The 17,112-nt window shown below is 46.9% G+C and overlaps 1 protein-coding gene across 1 annotated transcript in view; it reads left to right on the top strand.

Moving 5' to 3' along the window:
- The first annotated feature begins 3,615 nt into the window (after window positions 1–3,615).
- Window positions 3,616–17,112, top strand: part of LOC135383256 (carboxypeptidase inhibitor SmCI-like) — an 87,182-nt gene continuing 73,685 nt past the window's right edge. The window contains exon 1 of the mRNA XM_064612794.1: window positions 3,616–3,735. Within this exon, the coding sequence (XP_064468864.1) occupies window positions 3,678–3,735 (58 nt within the window). The 5' untranslated portion in view covers window positions 3,616–3,677. The remainder of the gene's footprint in view (window positions 3,736–17,112) is intronic.

Raw genomic sequence — 17,112 nt, forward strand, 5'->3', positions numbered from 1 at the left:
CCCTCATATGCCATTGGAGGCCTCACAACCCTTCTACTTCTTAAAGGGATATGAGGGTGAAGGTCCAGTGGGGCCTTGAAGGACTTAATAGTAGTGGGGAGTGCCCTGATACAAGGCCGTTCCTCATTCTAAAGACGTTGTTGCTTTTCCCGAAACATCGCGCTTCTTACGGAGAGGCAAAAGCATAATTCTATCGCTTGTAAACTGCTGACAGAACGGGTCAGTTCGGCTCCTTTGTGTCCGCGTCAAAGTGACGGCATTTTTCCTGCCGCCACCCTACGCGCTTTCCTGCCTCATTGTATAAATTTAAAGCAATTTTAATTAATCGTGTGCTCCCCTTTCAAAGTACAACATTCCGCTGGTTGTACCACTACCACCAAAGCGGTAAACAGTAATTCAAATTACATTGCTCTGTTGTGCTTCTCGCAGAAATTGGGTAAAATTCCTAAAAGCGTGTGCACCGGTTATACCGCTTGCCCCAAAGTGGTAAACAGTAATTGAAATTACTCTGCTCTGCTGTGCTTCCGGCAGAAGCTATATAAAGTTCCTAAAAGCGTATGCACCGTCCCTCTAAACTGCAAAATGCCGCTGGTTGTATCCTTGCAATAAAGCAGTTATAGTAATTCGAATTACATTGCTCCGCTGTGCTTCTTGGAGAAGTTAAATAATATTTCTAAAAGCGTGTACACCAACCTTTTAAAATACAGTATGACAAGGGTGTACCGCTTGCACCAAAGCGGTAAGCAGCAATATAAATTACATTGGTCTGCTATGCTTCCAGCAGAAGTCAAATAAAAGTCCTAAAAGCGTGCGTACTGCCCCTTTAAACTTTATTATACCGGTTTTTGCACCACTGGGACCAAAGCGGTAAACACTAATCCAAATTACATTGTTCTTCTGTGTTCCTGCAGAAGTTAAAAATAAATAAAAGAAGTTCCTAATATCGTGTACACCGCTCACACACAGCCACGTACAGCTTTGGAGACTCTTTTCAAAGACCTCATGGGTGCACTCACTGTAGGCCTCATCGCCAGCTTCCCTTCAACCATCATCCTTCCACCTCATGCGCGTGAGTGTGAGGTTGTAAGGCACTCATAATGTCCCTCGTGAGTGAGTTTGCCCAGATATGCCTGTGTGTAACAATTCCAAATACGGTTGCAAAATTTGTTTCAACAAACGAGGTGTGCCTCGTATCCTAAGCATTGGCGATGAAACTATCCGCTCCACACCTCACATGAAGTTGTTGTATTCGAAACATAGCTTTCGAGCTATCGCAATATTTAATGTCGAAACTAGTGTTGTCAATCGGGATATCCCGAAATCCCGGGATCCCGACCAATCCATGACGTCCCGAAGTCTAGGGATTTCTTCCGGAAAACCCCGGAATTTCGTGAGAGCAAATATGACATGAAAATCAAACAACTGTATAGGTCACCAGGCACAGACTCACTCCTTCGTAAGGAAATGACATTTTTTTTTTATAACTGGAGGTGGCAGAGGACCGCTGCCTACACGTGCGTACAGATATTTGCTAACTGTCGTTTCTTCTAGCGCAGAAGCTTAACGGACCTTCAGTTCGGCAGCCAGTATCTGCATAAAAGTTCGCTCCGAACTGGGCGACGACCACTTTCAACACTCTGTGCTTTCTCAGGTCGTGTTTTAATCATTGTGCAATGTGATAAGCACGCAGCGACGGTGTTGTAAACCGTTTAGTGTTTCTTTTCTTTTTATTCGTTTTCTTTTCTTTTCTTTTTTTTCCTTTTTGTGCTGTTCTTCATTCAAGTGGAATTTTACACCGTTTAAGGAAATTATAAGGTAATATTTCCGGTTATTCTTCAAGAGTAGTGGTACTCGCCTTCTTTTCTTGTGCAACAGGGAAATGCGGATGACTAAACATGGAGTCGTATTATCATAGCAAAAACAAGAACAAAATAAAATGCAACCATTTCCCCGTCACTATTTTACCAATGTTGTTTCACTGCAAATTTTCGAGTGTTTTCCCTTCCCTCAAGAAATCATAAAGAGCGTACATGAGCTGCGCACAACACGCCGATATAGTCAGTTGAGGTAAATTGAGGTAAATCAGTTGGAGGTCAGTTGAGTTGGAAGTGGAGTCCTGCTCGGCCCGCGGGACTTTCGTGCACCCACGGGTGATGCGCACGTTTTTGCGGGTGGCAGGTCTTGGTTTTCGGTGCCGTGCGGGTAGCGGGTCGGGTGCGGGCGTCATTGTTGACAGCAGAGCGGGCAGCGGTCGGATGCGGTCGACGCATTTCACCAAAACACTATTACAAAGTATACCGAGTTGCTCATATTTTTACGTGTCAGTACTACAGTCAATCGAAATGTGACATAAAACGTTGCCGACGAGGGCGGAACAAACGCTCACAGCCTTAGGGTGCAACAGCGCCTGTGTGTCCTTCTTTGTCCATGTCGTGTTTCGTATCATCATACCTCAAATCATAAACCAACACGCATTTGCACCGTTTGCCCACTGCGCTGAAGTCGTACAAGGAACCATGCACAAAGACACATCTACACTAGGGAGGATACTCTCAGTTTACTCATCAACGTTCTTCGCGTTGCGGGTAGCGAGTCGGGCGCGGGTGACCTTTTGGAAAAAATATGCGGGCAGCAGGCGGATGCCGGTCTCAATTTGTAACCGGACGCGGGTTGCGTGTCGGGTGCAGATTTGAACCTGCGGGTACGGGTCGGTTGCGGATCAGATAATTATAATTCTGACCCGCGCAGGACTATACTTGAAAGCACCATCTGAGCTCGTCACAATCCTTAAACCCCGTCCCGGGATCCTAGGATTGACAGTAAAAGATCCCGAAATCCCGCGACTGCAAAAATGGCTAGGGATTGACAACCCTAGTCGAAACCAATTTAGTACAGAAATATACATGTCTGCGCTGCTTATGTGTAACGTAACGTACAACGACATCAATTTCCATTTATTAAAAAAAAAGCTTGCTAGAACATTGGTAACCCGAGGTACCTACCCGAGAGACTGCTTTGCACTGACAACTTCTTTGAGAATACCAGTGACAGCCATTGCCAACGAACAGCTGGACCACCAAAGTTTTGGAAAAGTGCACTCGTCAGTCTCACTTTTGAGCATTTCAGCAAGAATGAAGGGCAAGCCTCACAGGGAAATTATCGTCCAGACGTTAATTTTGCTTCATTCGCACACAGACAATATTTCCTGCCATAGACTTCTGCCATCGTTGCTACTCATTTTGACAGTGCTTGCTGATCAGTGATGGCTGTAGGCTGAAATGGGTCGGACGGGGTACACCTTCATTGATAAGGATGATGATGATGACTGACTGACGTTTTCGTGACGCAACGGCTACTACGGCTCTACCTTGCTATACCTTCAATTCTTTGTGTGTAAATGATTTCGAGGTGTTTGCAAATCCGACGTAATCGTATCTCACGAAATGACGTCCATGTATCAATGAGACACACAAAACACAATAGAAAGCGTTAATGGCCAGCCAGTTGTGTGCGAGGGTTTACTTCTAAGAACATTGCTCTGGCTACCGATTATCTGACGTCACTGAACACCTGCAAGCGTGGTGTTTTAAACCAGTATTCTCCCATTGCGTCAGCGGGCAGAACGTTCGCAGCGCTCTACTATAAAAACGCGGAAGAATCGCTTCCATGCAGCAACTATGTTTCATCCACTCCTTTTTGCCGCACCATTCCTGCTTGTCTTCTTCGCCAGATGCGGTACGTCCTTATTGTATTCTTTCTAAACCCTCGCGAAAACTGTGACTCCATTTCCATGACTGTCGGCCATGCACGCACGTGCGCTCGAATAAGTTGTATAGTATATCTATTGATCTTTTCGCGTTTTCCGTTCCGGTAACGCCCGCGACTGAACCAGTAATACGCCGTATCGCGCAGCACGCTGGTAGGAAACACTTTGTACTTTGTAAATCCAAACAGACGAAAATAACTGCACATTGGCTTGACACAACAAAATAACATTTTACTCAGACGTTTCATCTCCCGTACGGGAGACATCATCAGTGCAGGAACGGCATGAGGGAAGACAGCAACCAGCGGAACTATTTAAGGCTTCAGTGCCACTCTTCCCTTTCCTGTCATAGTTCTTGTTTGGTTTGCGGTGGCGCCACCACCTCGTGACTCGGCCTCGAAGACCCTCAAGTCGATTCTCCTAAAGGTTTCCCCAGCAAATCTATCGTTTCTTTTGTAACTCGAATAATGAAAGTCGCTCGGAGCAAAACGGGACGTAGAGTCGACCCTCGTTTACGTGACACTCACGGTTCCTGGAGGGAATGTCTGGATAGCTGGGCATTCGGATACGTCAAACTCTGAAGCTTTGCAAACTGAAATTCGTTTGCACTGTCCCTGTTCGGATATGACGTGATCTAGATAAGCGAAGTCCGCACAAACGGTGTCGACTGTTATTTTTCGTTTCGAAGGGAAGAGCATGCAAGCGCATTGCACGGGGTCGAAATCAATGCAGGGATACCTGGTGCTGATGATTAGTTATATGTTCTACCGACGCATGTGTGAGGCGATACCCGGTGACTCAGGATGACAACAGCATTCGCACAAATTTGAGTTGGAAGAAAGTCGACATATTCGCGCAAAGACGAAATTCTCCACTGCAAGAAACAACAACGACGAAAAGGAAACACAAATAGGGAGAAATAAGGATTATACCCGCCCCGGCGACATAGTCCGTGACAGCTTAATCCACGTGTAAAAGAGACGATATACCTGCGTAATAGAGCGACGAACTGTAGGAATACCGAAAGAAAAGCAAACCGCCGAAAAAGTGTACTTACTCATAGACACAAGGACACTTCACTTAGTTTACTTGACTTACAAACACACTCGACGACATGTCCCTGCTTTTTGCCTTCTTCTGTCTTTTTCATCTTTTTGTCTTGTAGCCGAGCAAGCTAAAAATAAATAATGACAGCCCAAATGCGAGTGCATCGTTACTAGCGGAATGAAAGTACATATTGTTTAAACCCCCTGGAATATGCAGCAAAACACGTAAACTCATGCAGTGACACTTGTAGCATCAGGTGTGAAACAGACCTGTTTTCGTGCGACTGCTACATGTTCTCGAGATACTTTACCCTCAATGCGATCATTAAATTGTCAAATAAAACACATTGTCAGTTCGTACACTAGGTCCTGCTTCCACCACAACCCGCCGAAACCACGGGGCAGAAACATTCCGCTGCTCCTGATCCGTAGCGAAGAACTCTACCTTGCATACACAAACGAGATGATCTCCTGGAGACATTAACTACAAAATGGCCTTTCTTAGAATTTACCCAGGAATTCACTCTTATGCATAACAGTAAAATCATAAATCAAATAAATTAAGCGTATGAATAATCATCTAGATCCTGTTGATGTTAGAAAAAATGCATTAAATAAAAAAATACAATAAAAGGGCTACGCAACTAAGCTTGTTTCCGCCGTTCCATTCTGCGACGCCTCGTGACACCCCTGGCTTCCCGCCAACGGACCACCGACATCCTCCCTCCATCTATGTTGAGCAGAGTTGATCCAACGCTCGCTTTCCGCATGCCACGAAACACCTCTCGTCAATATGCTGCATTAATCCATCGAATGCGACTCGATGTGGCCTTTACCGCTCAGTGGCGTTACAGCATGAACGTTGACCATACGCGCAAAACAGAAAGTGAACACACGTACACACATACGGTCCTTAAAGTGAGAGTCGCATCCGTTTCGGGCGATTTGGAAACGTTAGTGTTATTTTATTCCTTATGGACTGCTGAACACGCCATCGAAAACCCCACACGAAATAGTGGCGTTGTTCGGCTGTTATTCGATGGGATACACGACAAGAGCAGACGCCGGTGTTGTGTGTATTCCGCTAACCCCTCTCTCAAAAAGTGTGGAAACGTATTTATCTAAGAACCAATCAGGGTGCGGACTCCAGAATCTGGACCGGGACGCTTTTGATCCGCCGTTGTCTGCAAGCTCTGCAAGGCATTTGGATGTCAACATGTCCGGCGCGAGCGAATGTTACCTGTCGTCGCTATCCAGAAATTTCCTCGAGGGCAGTAGTGATGCAGTAATACAGGACAATGATCTTTATTCTACGGATCCGTTGCAGCGACACTGTATACTAGAGATACGGAGACCAAACTGGTCGCGACGATCACACCGTTCGTCAGTTACGAGCGGCTTCCCAACTCAGTGCTTGACAGACGCCTACTTCAAAAACAACAGCCCAACAGCTGCCTCTGCGGGTTTCGCAGTCAGAGGAGCCGGAAGTGTATTGAGTTGCTGTGCAGTGCATTAGCACATTGTTCTAGTGCATTACTGAGCATCCTCTTTTTTCCCCGACCTATGCTACCGGCTGCAACTTCCTGCTCCAACAGACAACAGGTACAGTAACGTGACTTTTCAATTTCTTTGAGGGGCACTGGTTATGACATTTCAAACGATAGCTAGAAATCACATAACCATCGCTGATGTAATCGTAGTTATACCAGTGCCGCGTTAAAGTCGAAAAGTGAAAGAAACTACAAATTCCGTATCAAATCTTGCGTCTATCTCTTCCTGTTGTGCTGTATTTCACATGAAATTCGTGTTTCTCCACAACTAGCACCCCACCTTTATCGCCTGAATTCAGAAAAGCATCTCATCCGAACAGGTCCCACCCTGCTTGTTATATTGTTGAAACATGTTGTTGGGCGTGTTGGACTACGATATTAAAAATGGTAAGAGCGCTAACAGTACAGGACAAACACTAAGAAGGGACACACACACTGGACACACTTTGGTGGCATACTTTGTGTATATATGTTGCTTTATGTTTATATCATGTGTACTGTGTAGTTTTTTTTGTGTGTGTGTGGCACAAGGTATATTTTAGTGATTTTACCCCTTTTAATTGACACAGCAGATTTAACGATGGTTTTTTCTCACAGGTGTCTAAGGTTCACCAGCTGTATGTGGGGCTACGTGAATGTGCTGTTGCTCTTCACATCGCCATATGAGGGTACTAACATATTCAGAAGGATAACGTACTTCATTTACATGTTATAACTTACCTTACTATGGACAAAACTTTTTTTACAATGCCGTATATTGTTAACAGTATGAGTTTTGCTACTTGCCTGTATCCGGAGCAAACTTGCGAAGTGGAGTAGTTTGTACTGAGCGAGCATCCTCCAACAGGAAGAGACAGGGACACGAACACGCACAACAAGACAATCTTCTTTACTAGCAACTAAGTCAAAGATTACTAGAAGAAGTTAATCACAGTTTTTCCAGAAGAGTGTGCTGATCTTGCGCATGTGTTCTTAAATTGTTGTTCAAGTAAAAGAAATTCTGTCACGCAGTCGGTATAGTGAAGTAGACAGTCTTGTTGTGCATATTTCTGTCCCTGTCTCTCACTGCTTGAAGATGATTGCCTGTATTCGTGGGACATGGAAAAGTATGTGAGCGTACATGTGTTCGCACACTTATTCCATTTTTGCAGGTTTCTTTCATATAAATTGCTGCTCTTTGCATCCTTTTGCTCCACAGCAATCCCATGTTGTAAACTAACAAGCTGCAAGTAAATCTTTCTGATCAGTCCAGTTGTAACTTGACCTGTGTTGTAACATTGAGACCTGTCTCATTCCTGCTGTCCATGTCTTGTTTCAGCTCTGTAATGTGGTGTAGACGTACAGTGAACTGCACAATAAAAGGATAAGCAAAGCATGACTGAAATTTTGCTTTATCTTGAGAACTTTACAGTGCAACAATAGAGCATGTCTGTTTGGACTTAACATGTTGGAGAATAGGCAGGAACAAGGACAACAAACACAGAGAGTGTTCAACTAGCAACAGATTTATTAGGACTAGGGGTGTTTGTCCAAATAAACCAGATGCTAGTTTAACGCTGTGTGTATTTGTTGTAGATGTCCCTGTGAGATCTCCATCATGTTCAAGTTTACAGTGATGCATTCAGGTGCAGGGCCCTGTATATTCCATTTGCTTGTGGGATGCGTTCATGTACCAAGGCCTAGCAGCCTACTGAGTAGGTCCAAGGTGCATGGGCATCAGATGTGCACAGGAGAGGGTCAACCTAACGCATCCCTGAAATGCAACAGCAGTTCAAGTGAGAGGCAAATGAAACAGCAACTAACCCACAAAAAATATGTCCGCAATAGCAAGTCGTTTATGAAATAATTTCTCACTGATGCCACTTTGGACATCTTTGTCCATCAATGTAAACTGGTAAAAAATGCAGCGAACTGGTTAGGAAATGTGAAGGAAAATGCCTCTGGAGGACAGCTACCAATATTTTCACTGTTGTTCTTCTGTACACTGTCCTCATCATTGCCATGGTATTTTCAAGGGACTATGATACGATTTTTTCTCGTTTTCATCAGAAAGAAAACATTTTTCTGAGTCTAGAACCAACATTTTACCTTCGTCGTGCGAGGAGTTTTCGCGGGAGCGAATTTTAACGGAGCGGCGAAGGGAGTACAGCTGCCGCCGCGCAGAAACACAGTGAGTAACTTGACGCGGACCACGGCCGGATCCGCGATACGTCATCATGACGTGTCGTGGTCCTGCCAGGAGCATGCGCCGTAGGATGCCGCGTATGCGTTCATCGGCAGTGGAAATCTCCATGAAGCCAGCTTCCGCGAGTTGGTCGCACTCTCTCGCAGTCGCATCCTGTGGTTTTCGCCGACATACCGAGACGATGTTAGATGGTTCGTTACCCTAATTCACGTCAATATTCGCCGAGCATCCAGTGTCATATGCTTCTCAGCGACGAGACGGACAGCTTTTGATGCCATATATAGACCAGATTGCAAATCTACTTTTTCAGCTATTTTGTGTGCATGAACAGCGCAAATGCCGTAGCCGTGGCCGTACTCCACCCGACACGGCTTGGGCATTTCTCAGTAGCCTCTATTGGAGTACTGGATGGAACATGTACTAAAATACCAATAGTTGCGGGATGTTTGTTAAGTGTAGTGGGGCCAAAAACGTTTGTAACGGTCACGAGGATCTGTTTCTGCAATTAATTCGTACGTCTGCAATGAGTCAAACTGCAATGAGTCTAACATTTCTGATATTCCTTGCTAACAAATATTGTGTTTGGAATTCAGGCTATTGGAATTCAGGCTATGATGAGGTTACGTACTGAGTGGAGCTGTCAAACTGACAGGTTTCCTGTGTTGGTGGAAGAATGCTACGTAGATACTTTGCAGAGAGCAGCACGCGAACAAATGGAAAAACTTGCTTTTACTTGTTCTCCAATTTCTCACGTTCTCGTATGTCCAATAGACCTTTGTGGTTTCCGAAGGCACAGAGCAGCTTCTCAGTACGTGGATGTTGAGTACAGGAGGTGAGTTTTTTCTCCTCAGCTGCACGAAAAATGTCCGTTCTGATAGAGTTGACCAACATTGCAAAGGGTGGTCGATGCACGATGTCATTTTAGCTGTTTTTCGATGGCGAGACGGTGAGAATAGCGTATTAACCGGACTTGTTGAAACAACAACAACAACTAAATCATGACTATGGCCTGGGGTGATTCACCGCTTGAGAGCAGTACCCTACCCCATTACACGAGAAGCATGAGATGTGAAATATGAAAATGAAGTTATGTGCAAGTCCAACTCGAACTCCCGTCGTCTGGTTGCGCAACGCTATACGTCGCACAAAAGGAAGAAGCACATGAAAGAAGCGCCAATGGTCCTTGAGATGCAGGGGTGGACCCTACAGCGTCTGGAGCAAGCCGGTAGCCAAGAGGAACTCCAAGAACATCAGAAGTCCTCGACGGTGTTGGACATGGCTCTGACATGGGCCAAGAATTGCAGCCAGGTTGAACGTCTGCCGGCTAGCACCACTCAGCTGAGCACAGAGTTGCCGCCTCTCCGTTTCGTAGAGCTTACATTCTATTAGGACGTGCTCAATGTTCGCTTCAACGTCACATTTGGAGCATAGGCAGCTGTCACAGTATCCGATTCGGCACTTGAATTGGGGAGTGAAGGCAACGTTGAGACGAAGCCTGTGCAGGAGGGACGTGAAATAGCGTGGTAAACGGTCAGGAACTGAGAAGGACATAGTGGGATCCACAGAATACATGAGAGACCTGTCAGTGATGTCCCGACTCCACTGCTGGCGAGCTAGTGGCTGAATGAGCTCATTCAGAAGTGATCTCCTGTCTCCTCTTGATAACACCGTTTGTACAACAGCCGGAGACTGTTGGGCAGCCGTTGCCGCTCTGTCGGCTTCTTCGTTTCCGCTCAAACCACAGTGACCCGGGACCCACTGCAGGGATATATGATGACCGTGATCGCTTAGAAGCTGAACCTGATGGAGGATATCAGTGACAACTGGGGCGAGCGATCCACGTATTCCCATGTTGGCTATGCATTGAAGAGCAGCCTTTGAATCTGAGTAGATGACCCAGGCCCGCGGATCGTCACAGGGCGTCTTACGTAGAAACAACAGGATAGCATATAACTCAGCCGACGTTGATGATGTGCGGTGTGAGAGACGGTATCCATGTGACACACCGTCAGTTGGAATAACAAATGCAGACGATGAACATTCATGACTGGATGATCCGTCAGTGAAAACTGCAGTGTGGTCAGAATAGCGATTGTGCATCATATCCGCTGCAAGCTGTTTCAGAACTGATGTAGGCACTTGGTTTCGTTTGACATTAAGACCAGGAATTGACAATGCGATCGATGGTACTGGAAGCGACCACGGAGGCGTCGTGGGCACCAGTGATCTTGCAGAAAACGGGGGAACCTTAGGTTTCACTTCCATGAAACAGTTGTATGCGTTACATTGCTTCCGGCGACAAACTTTTGCTATTAGTGGATGGCGGCGGTGGTGTGCTCTGAGGCGCAAGTAATGGCGAATGGTCTCCCTCTGCCGTAAGACTTCAATAGGTATTTCGCGGGCTTCTGCTATCACCATCCGCGTTTCCGCGGCTCTCGGGACGCCAAGACATACCCTTAAGCTCCGTGCTAGAATACACCGCAGTCGATGTTCTTGCGTCTGTGAAATTCCGTGCAAGACTGGTAGGCTATATAGCAGAGTCCCTCGGACTAGGGCTTTGTGGATGGCCAGAAGAGACTTCTCATTCATTCCCCACTTCGGCCCAGCAAAGTGGCGAATGACGGAAATCCACCGGTGTGCCTTTGTGTCCAGGTGATCGATGTGTTTCTTCCAGGACACGTTGGAGTCTAGGATGACACCCAGGAATTTATGGTGTGCTACCAGCCTAAGAGGCGTATCGCCAAGGAAGAGCTGATACCGATGCATATGCTTCCGAGTAAAAGCCATGACTGCTGTTTTCTCAGTTGATATATCCATGCCTGCCTCCGTTAGGTACCGCAAGATGTTATCCAGGGAATGCTGAAGACGGCGTAGGATTGCAGGCCTCGATTTCCCAACAGTCCAAATGCAGACGTCATCAGCATAGATAGATATATTGACTTTAGGGGCGATACAGGACTTTAGGCCTGCCCTTACAAGGTTGAAAAGGATAGGACTTAAAACGCTGCCTTGTGGTACGCCCTGAGTCAAGACAACTTTCGAAGTGACTCCTTCTTTTGTGCGAACAGAGAGTGTTCTATGGCGCAAAAAATCAGCCAGCCAGAAGAACATTCTGTCGGGAACGCCTGCTTGCAACAAAAGATGCAGAACGTTGGCATGACTGACGGTGTCGTAGGCTCTCTTGACGTCCAGGAACACTGCCATGACTATTTTCTTCTGGCTCCTCGCTTGCTCGACGGTGGTGACGAGATCGAGAACAGAGTCTATGGAGCTACGATTCCGACGGAAGCCTGCCATCTCTTCGGGGAAGGTACGATGACCCTCAAGCCACCACTCCAGTCTATGCAAGACCATTCGCTCCAAGACTTTTCCAAGACAACTCGTCAGGCTAACTGGACGAAAGGATGACAGGTCAGATGGGTGCTTGCCAGGCTTTAACAGCGGGACTACTACGGCATCTTTCCAAGACTGCGGCACTTCACCGCTTCTCCATGATGTATTGAAGACATGGATCACACAGGAAACACAGCCGTCGCTAAGGTTTCGGATGGCTCGATAGGAGATACCGTCTCCACCTGGCGTCGATTGTACTCGTGACAGGCACACCGCGGCTCTGAATTCACCCAATGTGAAGTCCATATCCATCTGTTCGTTCACCACTGGTTCTCTTCGTGAGATCGCCTCCTGTATCTCGGAAGTGGAAGCGCGGAATACGTCAGTGTTTGAAGCTTGGGAATTTGCGGATATAATCTTGCAGAAGTCCAGCGCAACAGAGTTCTCGGACCGCATGAGAGACAGCGCTAGCACTCCCAAAGGATTTTTGGGCGGGAGGGTCTCTCTCAGACTCCGGGCCACGCTCCACACTCTGGCAGCGCGGGTAAAAGGCGACAGCGTTGCGCAGAATTGACGCCAGCGCTCTCTGTCAACATTCTTTAGTTCCTTCTGTACTACCCTGGCAGTATGCCGGGCTTCTATGATGTCTTGAAACAGCCCCGATCGTCTAGCCTTTCGTTCAGCTCTCCGCCTTTGCGCTCGTAGTTGTTCCACGCGAGGATTTGTTCCCTTATGTCCTGTCGCGACCTTTACGGTTCGCGAACAGCATCGAAGAGAAGTAGTCAGCGTTTCGGTTAGCTGCTCTGCTGACATGTTCGGCTGCGCCAATTCTGAACAAGACGATCGAAAGTCCTTCCAGTTAATTAACCTAACAAATTTGGTCCTGGGTTGGCCAGTATACCTGTCGCATGAAATGTAGATGGGCAAATGGTCACTTCCTTTCCCATCGACATCAGTCGACCACGAGAGACTCCTGGAAACATCTTTTGAGCAGATGGACACGTCCAGGACGTCAGTTGAGAAATCTCTACGCAGGAACGTTGGTGAACCATCATTGAGCAGACACAGGTCCATTTCGTCGATGACGTCAACCCATCTTATTCCCCTCCTGTCTGTACGTGCACTTCCTCACCGTGGATGGTGGGCATTGATGTCCCCCACTACCAGGAACGGCGGTGGTAGCCCAAGAAATATGTCCCGTATGCTCTGCTGCGACAAGGTAATAGAGGGCGGGAGATACAAACTTACAACAGTAAGTACAATGTTGCCCAGTCGAACCTTGCATCTCACTTGGTCAGCGGAAGAAATATGCGGCTCCTGTAATTGGGCAGCCGTTAGGTCCTTCCGGACACAAAGCACAGTCCTTGATACAACTTGGCTGCCAGATGTAAATACGTTGTACCCGCTGAGTCTAAAGTCGTCCTTAATGTACGCTTCGCTTATGGCAAGTATGGGAATGGGATATTTTAGAAGAAACAACTTGAGGTCGGGGAGCTTATTGCGAATGCCCCTCGCGTTCCACTGCAGCACTGTGGCTCTCCTATAAAGACTGTCCATGCAAGGATGTTAGCACTCCTTCCGCAGCAAGAAGGTGCTGAACTTCGGGTAAGGACGCAGCAGCAGGGAAAGAGGACACAATCGCTTTGAGTGCGGCCAGAACTAGAGGGAGGAGGACAGACATTGTGGTACTGTCACTCGATACTGCGGTGTGTGCGTGCTTCGATCGTCGGGAAACCACTGGCTTCGGCGTAGCGCATTTCCAAGGCCTTCGTATAGCCTCAGCATAAGTTGCCCGTGAAAGCTGGGGTGTATCGGCGTCAGGTGTAGGTGGTATTAGCGTCTTTTTCCCATTACTACTGTGGAAGACGCGAGCTGCGTCGCCATCAAGCTGACGAGGGGACTTCTGTCCAATTCGAGAAGGCCGCGGTGACATAGCGGGGCCCTCAGACACATGGTGGCGGTGATGTTGCACACGAGTATCGGACGCATGATGGTCTCTCACAGGTTGGGATATGCTGATAACAGACTCTTGAAAACGCTTGATAGCTTGGCGCTTATAAGGGCATTGGGAATGCGAGACAACGTGGGGTCCTCTACAGTTAGCACATTTCGGCTGACGCCGAGCCGTGCATTCCTTGAAATTATGTGGGCCGGCGCAAATCTTGCAGCGTTGGGGCCAGCAACAGTTGCGTGCGAGGTGACCAAACCTTTGGCAGTGAAAGCACTGTAGCGGGCCTTCTACGTACTCATGTACCTTATGGATTGAAAATCCCAAGTGAACTTCCATAGGTAACTTTTGACTGGACTGAAACGTCAGGATCACACTTCTCAAAGGGACGTAGCGATCCGAGCCGTCGTCATTGGAGACGTACCGCATTTGCCGACGAGCCGCTATGACGCCTTCGCCTTCTAGGTAGGAGGTGAGATTCTCATTGGTATAAGCAAGCGGAACGTCATTGATTTTTCCTTGGTTCTTCACATATGACGAAGGGATGCTGACTTCGACGTCAATACCAGCGACATTTCGAAGTGAAAGGAGGTTGGAGACTGCGCCCTCCGTGGTGACGAAGATGCACATCGAGCCGTCCTTATTTACACGATGGTGCGCTATTAGCTCCTGCGCAGCAGACCGAATGTCTTTCGCAATCAGGTTGGGGTTCACCTTCCAGAAGGACTTGTCCGGTTGCACCGGCTTGAACAGAACTGGGATGCCCTGAGGCCTGTTCTTTTTGTACGTGACAAGGGTAAAAGGATCCCCAATGTCCTGCTCCTCTTCCTGATCATTCGCGGGATCAGTGACAACAGTGGTGTACATTTGGGTCGTCTCGGACCAATCATTGTGCAACATCTGACCTTTCAACGTCAACACGCTTGTCAATCCTCCATCGCCAGAACACGGTGATAGAGATAGGCTGGCTTGGGGTGATACAGGTGGTCTGGCGGTCGCGGAAGACGGAGGTGACGGCGGTTCCGCTGCTGCGTCTCGAACCATCGGAGAGCGACTACGCTCACGTAGAGGCGGATGATGAATCGTGGAAGGATCATCTCCGTCGGGTGGCCGGTCCATGGCCGGCATGCGACCGTCCCGTCCTCGCTCCATTGGCACAAAGGCCTACAGAGCTGAAGCCGAGGAAGGCCACAAATTTGAAAGCAATAGGGTTAGGCTTAGCAGGGAAAGCAGGAGCAACAGAATAAGCGTCCGTGCTGAGCAAGCGCGAGCACGAGTAATCCCGTTGTTGATCATCCACAATACCTTCATGGCTTTTTCACAACCTCAACATTTTAAATCAGGAGCCAGTTCACACCTCCAAGCACCAAAGGGGGCGACATATGTTGATCCATCGTTATTCCAACCACATTTCAGGAACATGAAAAGGTGACACATGTTCAATCTAAATATGAATTGTTTCGCACTTCAGAGAGCACTAGGAATTGAAGAGATGGCACACTCACACGCATACGGTTTATGTCTAGGAAGTAACGCACTATGGTACTATTTTCTGGGAATCCTTTCACCGTTTCCTTTTGCATTTTTAAATTATGATTCTTTTACGAGATAATTAAAGCCACAGTCATGATTTTACACAGTTTGCAACGTTTAATTAATTAAACTTTTAATTCATTCTGCTAATAAAATACGTATGCATGTCCCCTGCACCAATGTAAATATTGTTAGAATACAAGAATAATATGAGAATTTATATTTTCATGCGTGACCAAGTGAACTATAAAAATAAAATAACGGCGCACTGATACACAGCACGGGATGTAGACCCGCAAATTAGCAAATGTGTGACATCATACTACGTTGCGGGATCAACTACAGGTTTTCCCGGCACTTTTAATCCAGGTGCCATTTAAATTAATCCGAGTGCCATACAAAATAATCCAGGTGCCACTCAAATTAATCCTATATAAATGCTTGGGATGGTCGACACTTTGCGACAATGGTGGTAGGGTCAACTACGCGGAACCCAACTTTTTGCGACTCACGTATGTCAGAGTTGCATGACATGACACATACCCACTATTGTGGGTTATGGCAACTGTTTGCGACAACTTTCGTCATGCCGAGTATGGCCTGACCTTTTAGGACTTCACCATGTCGCTGACTGTATGGAATGGTGACTTACTACCATTATTGACTACAAAACCGTTTTGCCACAATTTAGATGAAGGCGGTTATGGCGTGACTTTTTGGAACTTCCTCATGTCAGAGCTCTATGACATGGTTGTTTAGGACCATTATCGACTACTACTACGCCGATTTGGGGCAACGTTGCTGATCCCGAGTGCGGCGTGACTTTTTGCCACTTCTTCATGTCGGAGCTGTATGGTGTAGTGCCTTATAATCATTATTCACAGCTACACCTTTTTGGGACAATGTTCCGGAGCAGGCAATGGCGTGACTTTTTGGGACTCCCTCATGTTAGAGCAGTATGGAAGGCTGGTCTACGACTATTATTGACTACTCAACCTTTTTGGGACAATTTTCGTGATGCCATTTTCGGTGTGATGGTATGGTCGTTTACGACCATAACTGATAATTGCGCCATTTTGGAACGACGTTTGTGATACGGGGTGTGGGGTGACTGTTTGGGATTTCGTCATGTCACACCTGTGTGGCGCGGTTATTTACCACCATTATTGACTACTACACTTTTTTTGGACAAATTTCGTAATGCTCGCTACGGCGTGTCTTTTTGTGGCTTTCTCGTGTCGGAGCTGTATGGTATTGTGGTTTATGACTATTATTGACTACTACACTTTTTGCGACAATTTTCGTAATGCTGGCTACGGCGTGACTTTTTGTGGCTTCCTCGTGTCGGAGCTGTATGGTATTGTGGTTTATGACTATTATTGACTACTACACTTTTTTGCGACAATTTTCGTAATGCTGGCTACGGCGTGACTTTTTGTGGCTTCCTCGTGTCGGAGCTGTATGGTATTGTGGTTTGTGACTATTATTGACTAAACCTTTTTGCGGCAATTTTCGTAATGCTGGCTACGGCGTCACTTTTTGTGGCTTCCTCGTCTCGGAGCTGTATGGTATTGTGGTTTATGACTATTATTGACTATTACACCTTTTTGGGACAATTTTCGTAATGCTGGCTACGGCGTGACTTTTTGTGGCTTCCTCGTGTCGGAGCTGTATGGTATTGTGGTTTATCACTATTATTGACTAAACCTGTTTGCGACAATTTTCGTAATGCTGGCTACGGCGTGACTTTT

The sequence above is a fragment of the Ornithodoros turicata genome, chromosome 2 (genome assembly GCF_037126465.1).
Source record: "Ornithodoros turicata isolate Travis chromosome 2, ASM3712646v1, whole genome shotgun sequence".
In the NCBI taxonomy this organism is placed as follows: domain Eukaryota; kingdom Metazoa; phylum Arthropoda; class Arachnida; order Ixodida; family Argasidae; genus Ornithodoros; species Ornithodoros turicata.